This window comes from Drosophila erecta, unplaced genomic scaffold, assembly GCF_003286155.1.
Source record: "Drosophila erecta strain 14021-0224.00,06,07 unplaced genomic scaffold, DereRS2 tig00000055-arrow-pilon, whole genome shotgun sequence".
Classification (NCBI taxonomy): Eukaryota; Metazoa; Arthropoda; class Insecta; order Diptera; family Drosophilidae; genus Drosophila; species Drosophila erecta.
The window spans coordinates 3056053-3075524 of NW_020825200.1; the positions used below are offsets into that span (position 1 = coordinate 3056053).

General features: G+C 45.0%; 7 protein-coding genes across 9 annotated transcripts; 4 read left to right on the forward strand and 3 right to left on the reverse strand.

Annotated features, from left to right (window-relative positions):
• Positions 1–382: 382 nt before the first annotated feature.
• On the reverse strand, positions 383–6567 carry LOC6541149 (interferon-related developmental regulator 1). Its single transcript, XM_001968448.3, has 5 exons — positions 5640–6567; positions 2798–3482; positions 2467–2710; positions 1072–1299; positions 383–1010 (listed from the first exon to the last, which is right to left on the reverse strand). Exons 1-5 carry the CDS (start codon positions 5674–5676, stop codon positions 927–929), a joined length of 1278 nt encoding a protein of 425 aa, XP_001968484.1. The 5' UTR covers positions 5677–6567; the 3' UTR covers positions 383–926.
• On the forward strand, positions 1318–2417 carry LOC6541289. Its single transcript, XM_026979552.1, has one exon. The coding sequence runs from the start codon at positions 1509–1511 to the stop codon at positions 2361–2363; it is 855 nt and encodes a 284-aa protein (XP_026835353.1). The 5' UTR covers positions 1318–1508; the 3' UTR covers positions 2364–2417.
• Positions 6568–6907: 340 nt separating the features above from the next.
• Positions 6908–9240, forward strand: LOC6541481 (acyl-CoA-binding domain-containing protein 5). Its single transcript, XM_001968450.3, has 3 exons — positions 6908–7327; positions 7449–8464; positions 8858–9240. The coding sequence occupies exon 2, from the start codon at positions 7451–7453 to the stop codon at positions 8414–8416; it is 966 nt and encodes a 321-aa protein (XP_001968486.1). The 5' UTR covers positions 6908–7327; positions 7449–7450; the 3' UTR covers positions 8417–8464; positions 8858–9240.
• On the reverse strand, positions 9159–10326 carry LOC6541547 (peroxiredoxin-6). Its single transcript, XM_001968451.3, has 3 exons — positions 9928–10326; positions 9675–9867; positions 9159–9455 (listed from the first exon to the last, which is right to left on the reverse strand). Exons 1-3 carry the CDS (start codon positions 10199–10201, stop codon positions 9254–9256), a joined length of 669 nt encoding a protein of 222 aa, XP_001968487.1. The 5' UTR covers positions 10202–10326; the 3' UTR covers positions 9159–9253.
• Positions 10327–10506: 180 nt separating this feature from the next.
• On the forward strand, positions 10507–11075 carry LOC6541293 (N-alpha-acetyltransferase 38, NatC auxiliary subunit). Its single transcript, XM_001968452.3, has one exon. The coding sequence runs from the start codon at positions 10640–10642 to the stop codon at positions 11003–11005; it is 366 nt and encodes a 121-aa protein (XP_001968488.1). The 5' UTR covers positions 10507–10639; the 3' UTR covers positions 11006–11075.
• A 177-nt stretch (positions 11076–11252) lies between these two features.
• Positions 11253–12938, forward strand: LOC6541113 (geranylgeranyl transferase type-2 subunit beta). Its single transcript, XM_001968453.3, has 2 exons — positions 11253–12032; positions 12267–12938. Exons 1-2 carry the CDS (start codon positions 11423–11425, stop codon positions 12692–12694), a joined length of 1038 nt encoding a protein of 345 aa, XP_001968489.1. The 5' UTR covers positions 11253–11422; the 3' UTR covers positions 12695–12938.
• Positions 12939–12982: 44 nt separating this feature from the next.
• On the reverse strand, positions 12983–17439 carry LOC6541376 (ectonucleoside triphosphate diphosphohydrolase 5). Of its 3 annotated transcripts, none has more exons than XM_015159683.2 (4): positions 15145–15370; positions 14919–15060; positions 13609–14738; positions 12985–13550 (listed from the first exon to the last, which is right to left on the reverse strand). In XM_015159683.2, the coding sequence occupies exons 1-4, from the start codon at positions 15163–15165 to the stop codon at positions 13458–13460; spliced, it is 1386 nt and encodes a 461-aa protein (XP_015015169.1). In that variant the 5' UTR covers positions 15166–15370; the 3' UTR covers positions 12985–13457. The 3 variants fall into 3 exon arrangements, with proteins under 3 accessions (XP_015015170.1, XP_015015169.1, XP_001968490.2); XM_001968454.3 differs by lacking the exon at positions 15145–15370 and adding an exon at positions 17194–17435 and having other exon boundaries at positions 12986–13550; XM_015159684.2 differs by lacking the exon at positions 15145–15370 and adding an exon at positions 17194–17439 and having other exon boundaries at positions 12983–13550; positions 13609–15060.
• Positions 17440–19472: the final 2033 nt, after the last annotated feature.

Below are 19472 nucleotides of genomic sequence, written 5' to 3' on the forward strand. Positions count from 1 at the left end.
CTGATTTGTATAAGCTGCGCCCATATATACATACACACGAACATATATAATATATATATATAAATTTTATTGTAGTTACTACACAAAATTTGTCAAAGCAAAGAAAAACAAAACAAAATCCACAAAAGGAAAAATCCAACATATAATTTAAGTTACCATTAAATTTTTGTGATAAAACTAACAAATAAAATACAATTTATAAAACTCAAACTACCAAGTAAAAATGTTTTAATACCCATTCGAATTTGCTGGTTTTGATATCAATTTCAAGTGCGTTCAACGATTATTATAAATACGCAAATTGGGGATACCACTTCCAATTTAAATAGGTTTTAATGAGTGAATCCCAGTTTTTTCCTGACCAGTAATAATGCATTTCAAGTAGTTTTCGTTTAAGCCTAAACTTTATTTTACACTTATTTACTACAAAATATATGTGTTTGTATAGCTTACTTATTTTGCATAATAAAAGCCATGTCAAGTTATGAATAACTTTTTAGCAGCATGAAAGCAGAATATGTTTTCCTAAACTTGTAATTTAAAAAGATCAACAACATAAGAGGTTAACCCATATCGAAAAGCTCACACAAGCCAGTCGTAACAATCGCAGTGTTAATTTAAATTCACAAAATATAAGATCCAAGCTGGAGCCAGCAATGCACTTACTGATTAACAACTACTGTGCAAGCAATAAATATTTTATAATATTTAAACAATGGCTCCAACGCGTGGCTAATAAACTAGAGAAATTTTGTAGATTACACTGAATTATCCTAAATTTAGACTTAGTTATTCAGCTTTGGCGACGCTTTGCCTGGTTTAAGCTAAAATTAGAAACAATTCAACTAGTAAGTCCAGAGTTGGCTAACGGGGTTTGAGATGGTTTTGGGGGTCAGTGGATGGGCACAGTTGCTGGAGTACACGGTTTAAGTGACCACGGCCGATCTCTTGTCGCGATTCTTTCCACGTGTTATGGAGCGTGCCTTGAATGCAGCAGCATTCACAAGGTGCTGAAATGAATATGAAATATGTTACTATTGGGAATCAACGGTTACACTGCAATCAACTTACCCGCTCCAGTTTGGTTGGCTTGACCTTGGCGTTGCCATTGATGCCAGTGTTGGTGGGTCGTGGTCCCAGCTGGAAAATGTCGCGAATGAACTCGTTCTCCTGCAGCTGCGAGGTCATCCCGGGACCCATGACCGTGCACAGGGCCGAATACTGATGATGGATGGACCAGGAATCTAGTGTCAGCGACTCGGTACCAAAGCGAATGCTAATCTCCGGCGAAATGTCCTCCTGCAACGATTTCAAATAGCATTAAATCAAGCTAGGCTACGAGCAAAAAGTCGAATCTTATTTCGTATAATTTTGAAATGTCTCACTATTAGTTTTTCTCTCAGCTCAACCAGACAAAATTTCTCGTTTAAAACAGAAACATTAAAATATACAAAAAAAAATTGTTTTGGCCAACTTGTCTTGCAGATTATTTTTAGCTCTTAATCAAGATGATGCTATCAACCTATCAGCATGACTATGTCCCGCCGAATGCCAAACGTTATGAGTTCCTCTCGCGACCCAAGGGCGCCGAAGCCAACAATTTTCCGCAGGTCAAAGAGTGCGAGTGCGTGGACGAGTCCAAGATCAAGATGCCGCCCAATGCGTCCAAGGACTGTGCCGGCGTCGAGTGGACGGGCATAGCACCAATGGGAAAGCTGGTGGATCCGCGTATCATACCCACCCAGCTGACTCAGGACCAGGTGGATAAGATGGCCTTCTCGGCGGAATCAGATTGCTTTAAGCTGCAGCCCAACCGCTTCCTCAAGATCTTACGCACAGTCTACCCGGATCTGTATGAACGCCTGAAGGTTATGCCCAAGGAGGAGCTGAGCCGCAGGCTGGAGACCAACCGCATGAACACCACCTATCAGATCGATTACTGTGCCATGAACGAGTATCCAGAGGGCATTTACGAAAGCCTAAAGACCGAGGACGAGTCCAAGAACGCCAGCAAGCTGATGAGCGAACGTGGTCCCTGCAATGAGTTCCGTTCGAACGTGATGAACGAACTGGAGCGGGAAGCGTCCGCTGGCTACGAGGTGTCCAGCGACGAGTGCCAAAAGAACTACAAGCCGTTCAAGACCAGCTTCTCGGACTCCTCGCAGACCATCGAATCCGGCAGCAGTTCGCACTGGAACTCCGCTCCAACCACGTACCGAAAGGTGCCGACCTTCAGCGAGTACATGGATTCGATAAGTCGCAACGGCTGCGTCATTATGCGCAACAAGCTGCACGATCACTCCAAGTGCTTGGCCAAGTACTGCAAGCACGAGCTGAAGTTCACTTGCAATGACATGAAGTAATCGCCCGAATCGCCCCGACATGTGCATCTCGAATAAATATATGTAACACTATCACCGAATCCCATTGTTTTAAGCGCAGCCCTAGTGCAGATCTTCAACTCACCTCTAGGTAGCGCAGCACATCACGGAAGGTGGCACGCTGCGCCTTCCGATCGCGCTTGGCGCGGTACTTATGCGAATCTGTGGCCAGCTGCTTTACGGCCTCCGACAACTCTGCGATGTCGTCTTCCAGGAAATCCTCATCGTGGGCACGGCCCGACTCCAAAATCAAAGCAATGGTCTCGCCAGCGGCCATGCGGACGTCCAAATGTGTAGATTGCAAAAGACCCAAGAACTTTTTAATAGATCTGCAATATATAGTTTAAACAGAGCAATTAGTTAATGTTTACAATTTGGAAGTAAGCTATTGTTCCAAATAGTTTCAAACAACTTACGGAAACATGTTTTGGCCAGTGGTCATCAACGAAACAAAATCTCCCGAAGGAATAAGTGTAAGTAAGAGCCCCCAGGCGTTCAAGGCCTCCGCATGGAAAGTGCCAGCCTCGGCGGTGACGGATACCGGTGTCTTGTCATCGCCACGCAAATAGCTGCCTGCGAAGATCGCCTCAAAGCACTGCATCAGATGCACCAACTCCCCGACATCCTGGCAGCTCAGGAAGCTCAGCAATCCCACAGCTGTGCAGCACTTGGCACGGGCATCGAAGCCCACGGACTTGTCCTGCACGGTGTTCAACAGAAACTGATTCATCGCCTTGGAGATGCCCTCATCGCCGCCCATTTGGAGCACCAGAAGAGGGGCGAGTCGTGCGCCCCACACCTGCTCCTGACCCTTGCCCCGGCGGATGCTCTTCTCCACGAAGTCCATCAGGGTCATCTTGCGGTCCTCCACGAAGTCCGGCATATAGCGGTGCATGAGCAATTCGCAAATCGCTTGCAGGGCCTGCACACGTGTTTGGGCCGACTTCTCGGTGGCCTGCTCCAGGGCCTTCTCGAACTTCTCCTCGAACCGCTCGTTGGCCAGTTCGTCGGTGGCCTCCGAAGATGCGACTTCGGAGACATGTGAGTAAACGCTCACATTGTCAAAGGACTCGTCCTCAGAATTGGAGTCGTTGGTGCGGCCTGTAAGAAATAATTTCAGTAATTAGTACGGAATTTAGAAGTAAGTAATATATGTATTAAGCTGTCCACTATTTTGCATTGTTTGTCGCTTAATCGACTTGGCTGAATATACCTGACACTCAAAGGGAGTTATTTACAGCTTATTCATAAATATTTGTTATGAAAATGAGACCTTTAAGGGTTTATTAATAGCTTTCATTTTCAACAGAATGCTTACTTGCACATTTTTGGAATTCAACGAACCCATTGGAATGTAAACAAAGCATTTATGCATATAGCATTTTGCAAAAGAGAAAAACAATGAATAACCAATATAATCATTATTCTATTTTCAGAACACTAATGTATTCTTTGTTAAATGGAGTAAAATATTGGGACCACCCTCGTGCAACTGCCCACATTTCCCCTCAGTGACTGTCAAACCAGCTGAAAAGAGGCATCAAGTTCTGCCGTCTTCGAGCAGCTTTTCAATAGCTTGTGTACTCATTTAGACGGGGAAGCGTACGTACATACATACATATATGTATGCACTGAAATTAGAAATTCAATTACATGCTTTGTCGCACAGCAATGACCTTCACGACAAACAGTTCGGATGGCAATGTTATGCAACAAGTTTGCTTTCCATCATTCGATGTCTCACTTTGTTTGCTGGCCAACTGCGTCGAAGAAAACCCGTCGTAGACCACAACTTTCATTGTGGCGATTTCCCAGTGCCTGTTTTCTGTTTTCTATTTGGGGCAAGGTAGTTTCCGCCTCGTGTTTTTTGCCTTTCACAAAAGCTGCGAGCGAACTAAAAACACAAAAGCATGCGGTAACTGCGGGCTAGAAAAACGAATCAAAAGTACGAGTAGTGGAAAACAGCTGGTTTTGCTTGAAAGTTGTTTGGATTAGATTCGGGTGAGTAAACCATCTGTGTTTTGAGAGAAACTAATGCATAACACAAAGTTGCATAAGTTTTTAGGTCACTTATAGGCACTTAGATGGGAGGAAGAGCCACAGCTTCCGCGTCTTTGTTTTCAAACAAAATATTTTTTGGGAAAAATTTTATGATGAGCATATGAATACCCTGAATTGAATCTTACACTATATAAATAATACCACATAACAACCAAGCGTAACCAACTGAAATGCATATTTTGATAAGAGCCCTCGACGCCCTACGAAAACATACCCACTGATACCCTGCACTGAGGTATTCGCTTATTGGCGTGATTCTGATAAGCTGTCATTGAGTGTCCACATACATATGCCTATACATACATATATGTTTGGCGACGAACGAGTAAGTATATTTATATTTATATACAGTAGCGCTCAAGATAGAAACAGCGGAGAAATTTAAATTGCTTACGAAGCAAGTTTTAAAGGAAAAAACGTCTTCTCTGACGATGTTACAATCTTTAAAAAATTAGCTTAAATTAAATTTCATTTGATAATTCAATGGGAATATGTCTGCAGTCTAGTTTAATTTTGAATTTTGGAATTTTTGCGGAAATTACTGTGGTTTTATTGTTATTATGTTGGACACAGCTGTACATATATACATATATATACATTTGTATATATGTATAATCAGTAATCCGCTGATTACTTGTTGTTGCGCAGCCAGCTGAGCGCGTGAAGCTTTTCGTGCCAGCACAGCAACAAAACGAAAATAATTATTTCATTTCGAGGGTATTGCCAAACAGGTTGTTCGTTTGGAAGCCAACAAAATACACAAAACAGTGCACGGTATTCATTCGTCAGTGCATGACTAATGCAAAGGTCAAACGAAAAGCAGCTGTGAAAATTTCCCTACACTCACCGACAAAAATGCAGCAGCATAGCAATTACATGTATGATGGTCCAATTTGTATACCCAAAGATATCGCGACTTTTATAGCTTTTGATTTGATATACTTTAGACTACTGCAATTAAGGTTCAGATATGCGACTTAAATCGTTTCTTAGGGTAACAACTGCTACTGTTTGATATAACAAAGAAAAGCCTCATGTAAATGTTGGTTTTTGAATCTAAGCATTTGCTACTGTTTACATAAGCACTCTTTCTAGGCTTATGAAGCCAATTCAGTAACACTCGAGTCCCATAGATACACTATATGTCGCATTTTCTTGCGGTGCACACCCACACACTCGCTTTTTATTGTGACTCACCTCTGCCTGCTGCTGATTTCTTGTTGCGTCGCGGCATCTTGTTGTTGTTTTTGCGTTGTTCAGGTATAATGTTGTTTGAACTCGACGACGACGTTTTGGTTTCTATTGTTTGGCCTGCTGTTTCAAACACAAGGCAGGAAAAACAAAAAAATAAACAGCCGAACAGATGCTTTGTAGCCAAGTGTCCTTTTGCTGTTCTTGGTCCTCCGAAGATGGAGAAGAGGCGGCGAAGTCTACACGACGGCGAAAATGTCTACACTTTCGTTGCTTTGGCGGCAACTACTGAAACGCACGTGTTGGTTCCGATTTATTGATTTTGATTCTGTAGGTTAGGAAATTAAATTGCGTTCTTGAGCCGAGCTATCTGGTTTTTAATCTTTGTCTTTCTAACTCGAAACGTTGCCGATCAGGACGCACCTATGCAAAAACTTTGGTGCTTCCAATTTTTGGCAATTCTACACGACTGTCTTTGCCGATTGCAATTGTTCAACTCCGATCGCGATTCTTGCGGCCGTATCTTATGTATAGTCTGCTGATTCTGATGGCTCTGCTGTTGCCTTTTCTGCTGCTTGGCGTTGATAATACAAAAATGTCGTACTCCGGTCGTCGTTGCAGCAAATTTCATGTTTAATTGCAATGCGTTCACTTTACTCCGCGCTGGCAGACACTCCCACTCCGCCCTCAGTTTGCAGTTCTTGTGAAATCCAACCGAATGCGCTGTCTTTCGATCTCTGGTGTTTCGATTTGCTATTTCCGATTCGGCCAATGCTGGCGCTACGCGGACTTTACGTTGGCAGCTTTCGGAAAGCTCTAAAAATAATGCAAATAATTAAGCACTTAATTCGATTGCTGATTTTTACGAAATGAAAAAGTGAGTGACCGTATGCGCGAACGTCGCAAAATACCTAAAATAGCGAAAAATTCCGTGGGAGATCCAAGCTTGGCTCTCATTCGATAGTTGACTTTCGATGCTTATTGTTTATAACTTTAAAATACATTTAGTAAAATTTGGCGAGAAAGAAATAAAACTAGAGGATCTTCGTTTCTAACATTAACTGGTTTTAAGCTTTTACGAAAAATGTTAAATTTATTAAGTCAGCTCATTAATACCTATGATACTATGATAATACCTTGTACCTATGAAGAAATTAACGTTCTGTTTCATAATTCACCCCATTAATTATTTACAACTTATTGTCAACTTGTTACAAAATCGAAATTTAAATCCGCGCGGTTAGGGCAGCCCTGAAATGCCATATCCAAGCAGCACCTGTATCGATACATTCGTTGCAGCCCTGCGCCACCCGCACACATGCACACTCACACGTACGCGCTCAGCGATTTGCAGAGAGAGTTTTCTGGTTTTTGTTTAGTTTTATTTGATTGCAACTCGATTGGAACGCCAGCGGCTGGCACAGCGCACAGCAATTTAACTACGAGGTCGATAAGAACGGGGACCAAACTAAAAAAAGCTCCAGCCTATTCGATTCCAAGCTCAGAAGATTGGACTTCAGAACTCGAACTTTGGCACCAGAGCAGCGCATCTACGAACGTCGCCCCAAAAATTCATGAATGCCCAGCAGCGGATTTGGACTCGGATTCGGAATCGGAATCAATAGCGAACGACAACAACACAAGGGGGAGCCGAAAGTGGGTTTGCAACACCGCGGATTGCACACAATAATTAGGTAATTTGTAAGCGACGTTCACCTGGGCAAGGTGAACTTGGCACCGTCTCTATATGGCAGCCATCGTACATGTATATCTTATCGATCGAGTGCCCTGGCTAATCTCCGGATAATCTTGCAGGCATGGCGGCGATTGAGGAGCGTTTCCAGGCGGCTGTGAATGTGATAAAGGGCCTGCCAAAAAATGGACCCTACCAGCCCAGCACCAGCATGATGCTCAAGTTCTACGGGCTGTTCAAACAGGCCACCGAGGGAAAACCAGATGTGGACAAGAAGCCCGCCTTCTGGGACATCGTGGGCAAGGCCAAGTGGCAGGCATGGAACGACAATCGTCACTTGACCAAGGAGCAGGCCATGCAGCGGTACGTGGAGAGCCTGCAGGAGATCATTGAGACCATGTCGTTCACGGAGAATGTGCAGAACTTTGTGGGCAGCCTCGATAATCTGGGGAACATCAGTCTGGACGAACTGGAGCTGGTCTCGCCCGGCATGAAGGAGCTGGCCGAGTCGCATCCCAACTCGCCGTTCCACTCGCGCACCAACAGTCCCCAGCACGGATCCAGTTGCAATGGCGAGCCGGAGGTTCAGGCGACTGCCGCACCACTGGCCACCTCCGAAACAATAAAGGAGAATGGCCACAGTTCGCCGCCACTGACAAATGGCTATGGACCTAAGTCAACCTCAAATTACACACAACACGACACGCACAATTATACGAACAACAGCAGCGTGGCCATCGTGGAGCCCTCAGACGATGAGTACGACGATCCCTACGATCTTAGCCACGAGCTGACCCAGGCGATTGCCCAGAACACGGATCTGCTGCGCCAAATCCAGGCGGCCATCACGCGGATGAACAGCGATGTGGGTGCAGTGCAGCAGCGCGTTCGCAGCCTGGAGCAGTCGCTCAACGAACTGCGCAGCGGCCAAAAAGCAGCGAAAGGAACGGTGGCCCAAACACGTTCACTGCCCGCCTGGTGGCCCTTCAGGAACATCTCCCCGCTCTGGTTTGCCGTCCTCGTCCTGTGGCCTTTCCTGGTGCGACGGTTCGCGCGGATGCTCCAGTCCACTCCGCAACGCAGACACTGACGCAAGAATACTATGCTTGCGGAGGGAGGAACATGTGGTAGTTAAATTGTAAGTACAACGCCACTGGACAAAGGCAGGCATGCTTTATTATTCCGGCCTTTAATAGAGTTGCTTGTTTATATTTGAGAGGAATTCCCGCAAAGATTCAAGAGCATCGGGAAACCAGTTTTGCAGCGAAAGCTTTTACATCATACATTATTGTACATATTTGCATTTCATTAACATATTCAAGGAAACGATCTCTATGCAAACTCAGATTGTGGAATATCTTCGAGTATTTGAGCAAGGCAAATGCGCAACTATCTACTGTTTATACTTACTATCAGTAATACATGTTTCCAATTAAGAGTTTAATTGAATGATTCAAAAACCAGTACCTATATAAACCTATATATTTTTTATTTCACCAAAGTTAATCGCATATAACCCTTTTCCTTTCAGTTATCTTTGGTTACGGGCACGAGCTTGGTCTTTAGCTTTCTTCTGTCCTAGAAAGCGCTTCAGTTATTGTACAGAGTTGGCCTTATTTATACCTTTCTTCCCCATGGTTATCAAGTTGCAATATGTTTACTCCGTTTATACACGTCTATATGTATATTGAATGTATATTTATTTCGTACACACAAATCGCGACCTTTTTGTCACATTCCCCATCTGATTTAGTTTGTAAGTCGAATGTTTTGGCACTTTTGTCTAGCAGAAGGCGAGTTTTAGCAACCTGAAAGCGCCGCTCTACTGAAAATACGGTTGTAAGCGTATACTTTATTGTGCATTATTTGTTGTTAATTATAATTTTTGTAATAAAGCGAAAAAGTGAGAGATTACGCTTGTGATCCTTTAAGGCTGTGGAGTGATCCGCAGATAACTCTTTCCGGAGGGAACCTCAATGGTTTCGATGCCATCGGGAAAGAGCTTGGAAATGTCCTCGGCTTTGACGGTTGGCAAGACCATGCACTTGCCTCCCTGTTTCCAATCTGCCGGCGTGGCTACGCTCTTGGTTTGGGTCAACTGAAGCGAGTCGATCACTCGAAGGATTTCACTGCAAAGGAAAGAAAATAGTGAAATGTAACTTCTCGGATTAAGCGTCGTTGAGGTAGAAAAATTATGATGTACATTAAACGAAGTCGTTAAAGATTAGTTTTCAGCACTTATACTTCATTAAGCAATTATCTGCTAATGCGATTAAGTGCACGATTGCTTGCTATAGAGCCCTACAGATTTATAGATAATGATGAGTGTTTGATATTAGATTACCCACTCGAAGTTGCGACCAGTGGTGGCAGGATAAAGGATGGATAGGCGAAGCTTCTTCTTGTCGTCCACGACGAAAACGGCGCGACAAGTGAGGGGAATGCCCTCAGCATTGATCTCGTCCTTGTCCAGCATGTTAAACTTGAGCGCCAGTTCCCTCTTGTCATCCGCAATGATGGGATAGTCAAAGGAGCTCAGCTCTGCGAACAGAGACGCCAATTAGAAGAGTTTCCTGCCCAGAGATCAGAGACCAAACCCACTGCCAAAGCTCTTGATGTCCTCGATCCATCCCTTGTGCGATGCCACGGTGTCGCAGGACAGGGCAATCGGCTTGACTCCACGCTTTTGGAATTCCGGAACCAAAGCCGCCACCCGCGACAATTCCGTGGTGCAAACTGGTGTGAAATCCGCCGGATGGGAGAACAGAATGGCCCAGCTGTCCTGCATCCAGTCGTAGAAATCGATCCGACCCACGCTGGTGTCGGCCGTAAAGTTTGGGAACTGATCACCGATGTTCAAAGCCTTTCCGGACATGGTGGATATTTAAAAAAAATTATAAGACGAATTACGAGCTTTAGATAAATGCGAAACAAAATTGCCGCAAAATGGAAATCAGCTGATGCGGTTAGAGTGCCCGTTTCTTTTATAAGCTCAGCAGCCAGGGCTGCAATTATACAAAGAACTAGTTTTCGTATGAAGATGTGAAAAACTAATTTCATTGTGTTTAGATTTATTTCATTTAATTTGCAAGCTTGTTCTAACATATTTTCTTTGACACAAGTAAATTAGTGGATTATATTATAATATTTTTGATTTTTTGAGCTAAAAAAGTGAGTGTACTGACTTGTTTTCATCCCTGGCCCTTACACACACACACAAACACAAAATCACACAAACGCGCAGTGTAAACACAAAAAAGCGAAGAATTTATCGCATTTATTTGCTTGGATTTGGATCGACGAGGACGAAACCATGACAGACCTGAGCATCAGTGGCCAGCCGGTGCTGCCCCCGCCCACATGCGCACCCGCGGAACCCTTCCGCATCACGACGAACGCCCCGCACCAGATGAACGACACCAGTTTGACACCAGGACGCAGGAAGCTCCAGAAGTGGCTGGGTCGCGTCCTTCGGATCGTGATTACCGATGGGCGCGTGCTGGTGGGATTCTTCAACTGCACGGACCGGGACGCCAACATCGTGCTGTCCATGTGCGCCGAGTATCTGGTGGAGGGCCAGGAGCCCCGGCTTCTGGGCAACGTCATGGTTCCCGGCCAGCACATTGTCTCCCTGAACATCGACGAGCCGGATCCGCAGTCCAGCCTGCTGGTGCAATAGTGCCCCTCGTGGGTGCACTCGCTGTTAATAATGCTGTTTAAATAAAGGATTTCGAGAGGGCTCAACTCAATGTTTGTGGCGTATTATATATAAGCTTTATCTGTTTAAGGTTCCCAATTGATTTAAACTAGCATGGGCCGCTGCTTAAATCTAAGTTCGTTTAAATTTGACTGCATTTTTGGGCGAGGTTAGAAAGCCTCTCCCCACTACGCCCCTGCGTCGATCAGCTGTCTGATAAGCCACAGCCGCGTTGCCAACCATCGTGCAGATGAATCAGCTGGGCCCGATTGGATTCTCTTGGTTATTTGTTTGCGCGCAGCACAATTCCTGCCAATTAATTGAGTTAATCAAGCGAAACAGCGCGCAGAAGAGGATCTGCCTGCCATCCGATACTCATTCAATTGCGACCAATCAGCGATGGACTTCACGACCTTCGTAAAGCCCTCAAATGGCGGTGGCAGCGGCGGCGGTGATGCGAATGACGGCGGCCAGAAGCTGCAGTTCTGGAAGCATGTGGAGTACATCGAGAACCATGGGAAGCAGGAGGACGACTACGAGTACTGCATGACCGAGTTCCTGCGCATGTCGGGCATCTATTGGGGCACCACTGCCCTGGACATAATGGGCCAGCTGGAGCGACTGGAGCGCAAGTCCATCATCGAATTTGTGAAGCGTTGTCAGTGCCCAACCACGGGCGGATTCGCCCCTTGCGAGGGCCACGATCCCCATCTGCTGTACACCCTGTCGGCCATCCAGATCCTCTGCACCTACGACGCCCTCGAGGAGATCGACCGCGAGGCGGTGGTGCGTTTTGTGGTCGGACTGCAGCAGCCGGATGGCAGCTTCTTCGGCGACAAGTGGGGCGAGGTGGACACCAGGTTCAGCTTCTGTGCGGTGGCCTCGCTCACGCTGCTCGGCCGCATGGAGCAGACCATCGACGTGGAGAAGGCGGTCAAGTTCGTGCTCTCGTGCTGCAACCAGACGGACGGCGGATTCGGTTCCAAGCCGGGCGCCGAGTCGCATGCGGGTGAGTCACCACATCTACTGCCGAAGCATTTCTCGCCCTCGTCAATATCATTTCAATTTAAATTTATTAATTTATCAATTCTAGAAAGCTAAAAGTATACTAGACAAATAGATTGCATGTGCTAAACTGCTCCCCACTGTCTGAATTCAAAATGTACCATCTTCTGTAGACCTTTCCCAAAAAGCTGGGGATTCTTTCCATAAACTCTCAATTTAACCCATTTATAATCCGCAGGTCTCATTTACTGCTGCGTCGGCTTCTTCTCGCTGACCCAACGCCTGCACCTGCTGGACGTGGACAAGCTGGGCTGGTGGCTTTGCGAGCGGCAGCTGCCCTCCGGTGGGCTAAATGGGCGGCCCGAGAAGCTGCCGGATGTGTGCTACTCGTGGTGGGTGCTTGCCTCGCTGACCATCATGGGTCGTCTGCACTGGATCAGCTCGGAGAAGCTGCAGCAGTTCATACTGTCCTGCCAGGACGCGGAGACCGGTGGCTTCTCGGATCGAACTGGCAACATGCCCGATATATTCCACACGCTCTTCGGCATCGGCGGCCTCTCGCTGCTGGGACATTCCGGCCTGAAGGCCATCAACCCAACGCTCTGCATGCCGCAGTACATCATCGACAGGCTGGGCATCAAGCCGCAGCGATTGCCGAGGCCATGAGGGGATTCCTGGATTCCCCATGCAGCAGTTGTAGCCAATGTGTAGCAGCAGACCTCTGACGTATTCCCACGCTAGCCTCTCTTAGTTTTATTTGTAAAAAGACCAAAATGCCACCGCAGAAACGCTTTGCTCGAGGCCCTTTACTCATTTTCTTCTTCGTTGTGCATTTACACAGGATGCGACCCCTCAATAAGCTATTGTTAATATAATAACGAGAGTCAGCAATAAACAAATATTTTACTTTATCCAGCGAAGCCACCAAGCCAACACTCCCGATATTATAAGCCATAGCGATTCAGATCAGTTAACATTTGATTTATTTGCAAAAATAACTAAACTAACATTTGCATGTGTGAAAAACCAAGTGAAATGTTTGCGCTAGTAGCCTAGGTCGTTATACATATTAGGTAAATACATATCAGTGTGTAAATTTATGTACATGAGGATACGGGTGTAATTACTAATTAGTTAAGAAGTTGGCAAAAATTGCACTACGAATATGGCGAATCACACAAAATCGGAATTACAAACTAAACGCCTTGTGGGTTAGCTCAATTAGAGGCAATTGAAACGAATGTTACAGAGCAACAACAAATATTAATCGACCACATACATATGTAGGCAATGTCCGAGTGTTTCTGTGTGTGTGTGGTGTGTGTTGAGATTGTAGTATACTCGATGCACGTCTAAGGCACTCTATAAACAATTTCAGCTAACAATCCTTTAAAATGTATGTCTTCTACTACGGACTAATGGAGGAGCATTAGGAATTACTGAATTTCTCGTCGCTAGTCAGAACGTTGTATGCACAGCCGAGGGCCCAAGAGATTTCGTGGCCATCTATCTTCTTGTAAAGCTGAAAAACCAGTTGGAGTTAATAGAGTGTTAAAGGAACTATTTGCGTAAGAGCCCACCTTAATCTTCTTGCCATCGTTGAGGCCAAATCCTTCGCGCAGCAGCGTCGAGATAAAGGTGAGGTCAAAGCACATGAAGGGCTGCTCATCGTTGGGTATGGCGCAGATCTCCTGGGCCTTCTTGCGATAAGCTTCCACAGTTGTTTCGCCGCCAGCCAGCGGATCCACCAGACCCGACTCGATGGCCCGCTCAAAGTAGTAGCTGAACGCGGCCACCGCGTGCTGCTTGAGAGTGAAAGGCTTGGGCTTGACCAGCGGCATCACCTTGCTCTTGACCAGCTCCAGGCAGGCGTCGAAGTCCACGATGGGCTGCTCGGCACTGGATTTGCCGTTCTCCTTGCCACTGACCTTGTACTGCACATTGGCGTACGTCCACGTACGATTGGCGATTATGGGATTCACGCAGACGCTCTCCAGCACCGAGTCCTCCTTCTTGTAGCCGTGCGTGAAGACAGCATGGCGGGCGGCCATCAGGCCCAGTCCCAGATAGCTGTGCGTGAAGACGTTGATCTTCTTGCTGGAGGTCACCACCTCGTGCATGTACTTATCGTACACGGGCACCTGGTCCGGATCCGTTGGCGAGAAGGTAACCTGCGTGCTACCGCCGCCCAAGTCCAAGGCAGCTGCCTGGTTCGTCTTGGACAGGCGGCCGAGCAGGAAGTTCACGGTAAACCAGCTGAAGATGCCCTCGTCCGTGCCGTCCATGATCTCCACGGCATCCATATCGACACTAAACTCGGACTTGGCGAAGAGATCTCGGACGGCATTCAGAATATTTTCCGCCTTGCTGGCGGGCAGGAGTCTCAGGCCGGCTGTCGCTTTCAGTACCAGCGGTGTGGAAGACCAGTGCTCCTTGGGTATGAAGGCGCGGGCCTCGTCCAGCAGCAGTTTAATGGAGTGGGCACCCTCGGCGGGATTATCCGCGAAGGAGCTCAATCCCGGCTTGCGCTCCTTGAACAGCTCCTCGTACAGCACCAGTTTGTTGTCGATAAAGCTGCGGTTGAACTTGTAGGCCAGCACACGGCTGCCCGTTGACCCGGCATCGATGATGGCCGCATACTGCACCTTGCTGTAGCCAAACTTGGAGGCCAGACGGGCTAGATACGGACTGGCGTTTTCGGAGATGAAGCCTGCATCATTGTCAGCCGTTGGTTGATCGTCAATGGGTTTTTTAGTGACAACACGGCGAACGGGTGGCGGAAAATGGGGTTCCACATGGGCGTAGGGTACGGTAACAGTGGGAAAATCGGATGGTTTGGTTAGTACAACTTTGGGAACTTCGTCTTTCACATAATACAAGTGGTACACACCGAAGACAAAGAGCAGGAGGATGACGGAGATGACCAGGCACAGGAAGGAGATCTTGAGGCCGCTGGGACCGCGGTTTCCACCACTGCTGGCATTTGGTGATCCACTGCTTTTCCGCCGCGGTGGCTTCTCATCCGTGGCCAGCTGAAAAGGCGACAAACAAATTAGTTTTGGTACCGACAAGTGAGTTATTTGATGCAGTTTCTTGGCCAAGTTCTTGCGGTCTACCAGCTTATATTCGTATTTCATGGCTCGTTCCGTTGCCTCTGATGGTACCACATTTATGCATGGCCGGTTTCTTGGTCGGAACACATTTCGGTTGTTTGCTGCTCAAATATTAACACGCTGGCTGTTTGCTATCTCTTGAAATGTCAATGAATTTCATTTCGTCTCTTTTTTTCAGTCTATTATGAGCACGGGCCAGGGCTGCAGAGTCCGTGGCTCGCCGATAACGTTAGCCAGGGCTGCAGCGCACCTTTGGCACCGGTAATTCAGGGCAGTTGGCAAAAAGAAAACGGTTACTTTGAATACGTACACTTTTAATGCGAATTATTTGGATATTTCAACGAGTCATTTATTGTATTTAATTTTACGTAACTATTTACTTGTTGTATTTATCGCGGTTCTTATAAAAACGGCAGAAAATAGTAAAAAATAATGTTTTTGTTGCGGGGTTAGGTGTTATATAGTTATTATCGGTAACTAATTAGCTTTCTTGATGAAATCTCTGCCTAACTGGCGTAAATAGGGACTTCTCAAAGTTCAAAGTCATGCCCACATTACACATTTTCGCTGTGGAAGCCGCACACCAGTGTCCATTTGACTAGTATCTTATCGCGTAGCCTTCTGGTTACTGATAAGAAGCAATCAGTTTTTGGCGACGACTGGCGTGTCTGGGTACCACTTTCAACAATCTTAAGTGGGGATCTGGCCAAAAAGCAATCTCTTAGCGTGATCCAATATTAAAGGTGCCAAACAAACTTGATGAAATTGCCATTATTTAAACAAATGTTCCGCTGTTGGTAAGCGACTGATGCAAAAATAGTTAAGGCCAATGAATGGAAGTCAAACAAACTACGAAGAGCGAGTATATATAATTTGGGAGTAATGGAGTTGACAGGGCGACCCTCTATATGTACTATATGTACATATACAATCTATAGGTGTACTTCCATTAGCTTTGAATACACAGACTACTTCCCAGCAATTACACTGATGGCATAGGTGAAACTTATTAAACATTCAGTGTGTGAACTTATCGCATATGTTTCCAGGCGCACGCTACTTAATAAGTCTACTGATAACTGGCGACGTGGGCGGCATTTGTGCCGATCCACAATGAGTAAGAAGTCTGCTGCTATCGCAAAGCGCATATTCATATGGGGGAATGCTTTAATCGGTTCCAAATATAGCAGCTCAAATGATAACTGATTTATTTCAATGCCCAGCAGTTTGGCATCAGCTGAAAGATAAATCCTTATGAATTCGAACCTAAGAACAAAGTATCTTGAACGATATAGCCAAGGAAGCCGGGAAAGATAGATAGATACAAAAGTATCTAAGATTGAGTACTCGGTACACGTACACGAGGGTTAAGGCCACGTTAGCAACCAGACACTATCTGCACTCACTTGCAACCGGTTCCGGTTTGATCGCATCCTGTTCTCCACCCACTCGCGATGCAAATCAGACGAAACTATCCAATCCTATCCAATCGCCCCCGAAATCGGCCACTCTGTGTACCTGTGATCTTTGGGTTCCGATGCGAGAAAGCGCTTGAAAAAGTTGTCTAGCGAGATTCGGATGAAACGGCTGCCAACTGAATTGTTGGCCTTTTCTACGCTTTTATTTTTTATTTTTTTATCAGCCCCCTCCACTAATGACCTTGCAAATGAGAAAGTTGCTGGGCCTGGCCACCCTAATTCAAATACGAAAATATTTCAAAATAAACCGGCCGGCTTGGAATTAATTGAAAACTTACTGGTCATCTATTGCTTACATTATATTTTGCATAATTGTTAACAATAACCTGGTTAGCAGCTATTCCGCATCTATATTTAAATGTCTTGTAAACATACAATTTGAGATGCAAATTGGCACAATCGAATAGAATAGAACTTGAAACGATTATTCTGCGAGTCATTTGATTTTGTACTTCCGCGTCAAAAGAGCAACAATTAAAGCAATTCGTAGGTGTGCGTGTGTGTGAGAGCGCCATAAAATTGGCATAAAATGTGATTTTATGTACTGTGATTGCCCTTTTAACCTTTGCCTTACTTTTCTCTGTCGCACATCGGTGTTCGTCATTCTGTCGTCGTTACTTTGTACTTAAATTATGTAAATACGCGAGTGTTTGTTTATTTCCGATCGATTACTGCCGATCGCCGAGCGGAACGAACTAGTGCACGATCGAATCTAATGATGGGCGCACCCGCCGTATAAAAAACTACGAGCAGAATGCCAACGCGCACGGAATGGCGTCTTGAAATAAACTAAAAACATTTATTTACCACCTGCTCATTTATATGCTGTAGCCCTATCAGCTGTTCGCAGCGGCGCGCGCTTTCTGCGAGTACGGTCACACTGCGGGGCGGCACAGCTGCTAATATTTAAAATTGTGAAGTTAAGCTGCAGACATATTTAACATTCTACCATAATTGACAAATAAAAGAGATTATCCTCCGTGCGTAAATCGGCATTTTAAATCAATGAGGATCCCAATCATCAATTTATAATAGATTCATTCATAGAATCCTATTTCTGAATTTTTTAATTAAATATCATTTATAATAACTTATTTTTAGCTTAATATCGTCACGGCAATAGATAAATGGACAACAGAGTTATAATATAGGCATGACAACTAATTGAGATTAAAATAAGATAATATAAGTATTTTATATTTCGTTCCTTATAACTGTAAGACCACTTTAAATTTAAAAATACAAAGTATTAAACACTAATGTGACTTATACTTTGGGTTAACATTTTACGGTTTCAAATAGTGTATTTCAAAAATGGACTAATTGCAAAGTTGTTTATATTGGATTAAAAATGGAGATAAGGCACCAGTGTTGGACATCGACTTAAAACAGTTTATTTCAAAACGCGTTGATTTTTCGAAGAAACACAATCGCAGATAAAGCGCACATCACTTGACTTTAAAAATCATTCAATAATCAGATAATAACCAGGCAAAATCTAATATTTTAGGAAAAATGCCGTACCGACATTTTTCAACACTGGACCTATCGCGGCACAGCTGATCGCCCGCCAATCAGCTGGGCGATAGTTGCCGTATCGATAGCCGAGCCATCGATAACGATATGTGTATTTTCCTGCTCTCTCTGCACCAACACAAAACACGCAACTAAATTTCGGTTAAAAACCCCAACTAAAAACAATGAAATCGAAACGGAACCAATTAAGTGATTAAGTGGCCAACGCGGCGGCGCCGAAAAGCGAGCGCAGTGAAATTTCCGGATGAAATCGCGTTTTCGGGGAAACTTACACAAACATTTTTTTTCGTAAGCGCTCACATGTTGTCTCTTTCGCACAGCAGAATTACTAGTTGCTGTGTGTGTGCGTGCGTGCGTTTGTGTGTGCCGTATGCCGTGTGCCAGTGTGTGCGTGCGTGATTATGTGTGTGAGTGACTTTGACTGCAGTTCGCGTACGTTTTTTATTAATACACCACATAACAACATCAACAACAAAAACAACAACAAACAGTAATGGAAACTAAACATATTTAATGCGAGGAGACCAGAAATCGTCTAAAACGGCAAGGCTTTATCACCATCGCCACCACCACCACAGCAACAACAACAAATTACTACAGCATGTATGCCAGTGTGCGTGAACGTATTTGTGTTAAATAATGTTTAAACATTTCTGATTTCGCACACAAAACAATATTGAGTTGTAGTCACCAGCAGAGAGAAGCAATTGAAGCAAACGAAGAAGAGGTAAGTGCAAAAAGGAGACAATTGTTATAAACAAAATGTGTCAAAAGTTCGTCATGTCGTCGCGCGCTCTTCCTCTCTTTTTGCTCCTTATCCCTCTCTCCCTCCCGCCATGCCGAAAAGAAATTAATTTTGATATTTTTTCCCTGCTTTTTTGTTGCATTCTCTCGCTCTCGCAAACTTTTAATTTTAATTTGCTATGCGCAGCGAATTCGCGCGCAAAGGCAGCAAAAAAAAGAGGCAAAGCAAAGGCAGCAGCAACAACAATAAAGGCAAAGTAATAAACGTCAAAATGCCAGACGGACAATGCCGCCACACTCTCTCTCTCTTCCTCTCTCAAGCGCTCTCTCCGTCCCTGTGTGCGTGTGTGTGTGTGTTTGGGTTTTCTAGCTTTTTGTTTTTATCAATAATTTAGGTGTTTGCCTTAAAAAGAATTACTGAAACGCAAAAAATGCCAATACCGTGTACTCCTTATTCAAGGAAAATAGGGTGAAAGGACACTATCAATTTCTCAAAAAGGGCCAATGCAAATGCTATAAGGGCCATGTGTGAAGAGGAGAGGGAATGTGTGCGAGTCACACGCACACACTCAA

Coding starts and splice junctions, on each gene's coding strand:
- LOC6541289 (XM_026979552.1), top strand. CDS start 1,509: ATGATGCTATCAACCTATCAGCATGACTATGTCCCGCCGAATGCCAAA.
- LOC6541149 (XM_001968448.3), bottom strand. CDS start 5,676: ATGCCGCGACGCAACAAGAAATCAGCAGCAGGCAGAG. Junction 3,483..5,639: donor GAAATCAGCAGCAGGCAGAG/GTGAGTCACAAT, acceptor TATTTCTTACAG/GCCGCACCAACGACTCCAAT. Junction 1,300..2,466: donor ATGTGCTGCGCTACCTAGAG/GTGAGTTGAAGA, acceptor AAATCGTTGCAG/GAGGACATTTCGCCGGAGAT.
- LOC6541481 (XM_001968450.3), top strand. CDS start 7,451: ATGGCGGCGATTGAGGAGCGTTTCCAGGCGGCTGTGAATGTGATAAAG.
- LOC6541547 (XM_001968451.3), bottom strand. CDS start 10,201: ATGTCCGGAAAGGCTTTGAACATCGGTGATCAGTTCCCAAACTTTACG. Junction 9,868..9,927: donor GGACATCAAGAGCTTTGGCA/GTGGGTTTGGTC, acceptor CTCTGTTCGCAG/AGCTGAGCTCCTTTGACTAT. Junction 9,456..9,674: donor ACCACTGGTCGCAACTTCGA/GTGGGTAATCTA, acceptor TTTCCTTTGCAG/TGAAATCCTTCGAGTGATCG.
- LOC6541293 (XM_001968452.3), top strand. CDS start 10,640: ATGACAGACCTGAGCATCAGTGGCCAGCCGGTGCTGCCCCCGCCCACA.
- LOC6541113 (XM_001968453.3), top strand. CDS start 11,423: ATGGACTTCACGACCTTCGTAAAGCCCTCAAATGGCGGTGGCAGCGGC. Junction 12,033..12,266: donor GGGCGCCGAGTCGCATGCGG/GTGAGTCACCAC, acceptor TATAATCCGCAG/GTCTCATTTACTGCTGCGTC.
- LOC6541376 (XM_015159684.2), bottom strand. CDS start 17,223: ATGACGAACACCGATGTGCGACAGAGAAAA. Junction 15,061..17,193: donor CCGATGTGCGACAGAGAAAA/GTAAGGCAAAGG, acceptor TCGCCTTTTCAG/CTGGCCACGGATGAGAAGCC. Junction 13,551..13,608: donor ACGATGGCAAGAAGATTAAG/GTGGGCTCTTAC, acceptor CTGGTTTTTCAG/CTTTACAAGAAGATAGATGG.